The sequence below is a fragment of the Eucyclogobius newberryi genome, unplaced genomic scaffold (genome assembly GCF_026437365.1).
Source record: "Eucyclogobius newberryi isolate DKJ021-1_F unplaced genomic scaffold, fEucNew1.0.hap1 SCAF_119, whole genome shotgun sequence".
NCBI classification, from domain to species: domain Eukaryota; kingdom Metazoa; phylum Chordata; class Actinopteri; order Gobiiformes; family Gobiidae; genus Eucyclogobius; species Eucyclogobius newberryi.
Window position 1 is genome coordinate 176,030 of NW_027315745.1, and position 2,576 is coordinate 178,605.

The 2,576-nt window shown below is 47.7% G+C and overlaps 1 protein-coding gene across 1 annotated transcript in view; it reads left to right on the plus strand.

Moving 5' to 3' along the window:
* Positions 1–348: 348 nt before the first annotated feature.
* The window catches only part of LOC140355603 (cell cycle control protein 50A-like), a 2,855-nt gene continuing 627 nt past the window's right edge, over positions 349–2,576 (plus strand). The window contains exons 1-3 of the mRNA XM_072440269.1: positions 349–396; positions 481–568; positions 645–788. Coding sequence (XP_072296370.1) covers positions 364–396; positions 481–568; positions 645–788 — 265 coding nt within the window. The 5' untranslated portion in view covers positions 349–363. The remainder of the gene's footprint in view (positions 397–480; positions 569–644; positions 789–2,576) is intronic.

The window sequence follows — 2,576 nt, forward strand, 5'->3', positions numbered from 1 at the left end:
AGCCACCAAAGCGACAGACCACGAGCGCGATGCTAAGCCACACAGCGGCACTAAAACAATCCATGCGTTAAGCGATAGACTAAGGTGGTAAGTTTTGTAACAGAGTGAATACTACAGCCTGGTGCAGTGAGGACAGGGCGTACACAGGAGCGGAAATGCACGAGCCGTAGTGAGAGAGAGAAGAAGACGAGGCGTTTTTATACTTTCGCGCCACCTACTGGTTGTCGAATTGTGGCACAACCCCAAACTGCCACATATGTTTGTGAATGATGTGCCTTTTTCTTACAGAATGATGTGTTTATGTATTATGGCTTATCCAATTTATACCAAAATCACAGAAGATATGTGAAATCCCGGGATGACATGCAGTGGAATGGGGATCTGTCCTCTTTAAAGGTATACATTTACTTTACACTCCACAGTGAAAGAGATGAAACCCGAAAAGAGTGGTAATAATATGATTTATTGTGTTTCATTTAGGAACCAAACAAACACTGTGAACCATATCGTACGAGTGAGGGCCGGCCTATAGCTCCATGTGGGGCCATTGCCAACTCTCTTTTCAATGGTAACTGGCATTGCTTATGTAGTACAAACACTTATTACATCTACTTGGATTCTATGTAGTTTATTTCCCTTTTCAGATACTTTGGAGTTGTATTATGTTGACTCTAATGGCAAAAGGAGTCTGGTTCCACTGGTAAAGAAGGGCATTGCTTGGTGGTCAGACGCACATGTGAAGTTTAGAAATCCCAGTGGAAACTCCAACCTCACTATTGCTTTCCAAGGTAACACACTATTGTCCTCCTAAGTTTATTTGTAGAGCACAATTCTTACTCAAGGCATTTCAAAGTGCTTCACACAACAGGAAAAATGCATTAAAATCACAAAGAAATTTAAAAAATCACAAAACAGTTTAAGACATAAAAGTGCAAAGAAAAAATCCTTTCAGTCACATGCACATCTAAACAAACTGTTTTTAGCTTAGATTTGAACATTGTCAGAGTAGAACCTGTCTCACATCTTCAGGAAGAATGTTCCAGATTTTAGCTGCATAAAACTGAAACACAGATTCACCATGTTTAGTCCTGACTCTGGCACCAGCAGGAGGCCGCTCCATGTTTAGTCCTGACTCTGGCACCAGCAGGAGGCCGGTCCATGTTTAGTCCTGACTCTGGCACCAGCAGGAGGCCGGTCCATGTTTAGTCCTGACTCTGGCACCAGCAGGAGGCCGCTCCATGTTTAGTCCTGACTCTGGCACCAGCAGGAGGCCGGTCCATGTTTAGTCCTGACTCTGGCACCAGCAGGAGGCCGCTCCATGTTTAGTCCTGACTCTGGCACCAGCAGGAGGCCGGTCCATGTTTACTCCTGACTCTGGCACCAGCAGGAGGCCGGTCCATGTTTACTCCTGACTCTGGCACCAGCAGGAGGCCGGTCCATGTTTAGTCCTGACTCTGGCACCAGCAGGAGGCCGGTCCATGTTTAGTCCTGACTCTGGCACCAGCAGGAGGCCGGTCCATGTTTACTCCTGACTCTGGCACCAGCAGGAGGCCGGTCCATGTTTAGTCCTGACTCTGGCACCAGCAGGAGGCTGTTCCATGTTTAGTCCTGACTCTGGCACCAGCAGGAGGCCGGTCCATGTTTAGTCCTGACTCTGGCACCAGCAGGAGGCCGGTCCATGTTTAGTCCTGACTCTGGCACCAGCAGGAGGCCGGTCCATGTTTAGTCCTGACTCTGGCACCAGCAGGAGGCCGGTCCATGTTTAGTCCTGACTCTGGCACCAGCAGGAGGCCGGTCCATGTTTAGTCCTGACTCTGGCACCAGCAGGAGGCCGGTCCATGTTTAGTCCTGACTCTGGCACCAGCAGGAGGCCGGTCCATGTTTAGTCCTGACTCTGGGCACCAGCAGGAGGCCGGTCCATGTTTAGTCCTGACTCTGGCACCAGCAGGAGGCCGGTCCATGTTTAGTCCTGACTCTGGCACCAGCAGGAGGCCGGTCCATGTTTAGTCCTGACTCTGGCACCAGCAGGAGGCCGGTCCATGTTTACTCCTGACTCTGGCACCAGCAGGAGGCCGGTCCATGTTTACTCCTGACTCTGGCACCAGCAGGAGGCCGGTCCATGTTTAGTCCTGACTCTGGCACCAGCAGGAGGCCATTATTATTATTTATTTTGCATTTAATTCCCTAAAGTTTGTCATCAAACTCATTACACTTGGATGTGGAAATGAGTTCTAACGGCAGCTGAGCTGGAGGGTTTGTTCATATGTTACTGTGGCAACAGGACAAACGAGTTGTTACTGCAGCTTTGAATTATTTTAGAAAAATATCATTCTCTATTACTACATAAAATGAGGTTGTAAATGTACAACTTCTCTCTGTAAAAGGCGGCACTCCCTTTTCTGTGTCCTGACCCAATCATTTCTAACTGTTTTAGCCTTCAGTGGGGCGATGGTGTACAGAACATTCAAAACACTCGATGTAACAGAGTTCAACAAGTCATTTATGCATTAGAAAACGAGATATTTTCAAAGTTGATCATTTCCATAAACAGTGAACCTGTCAATGAAGGAAGACCT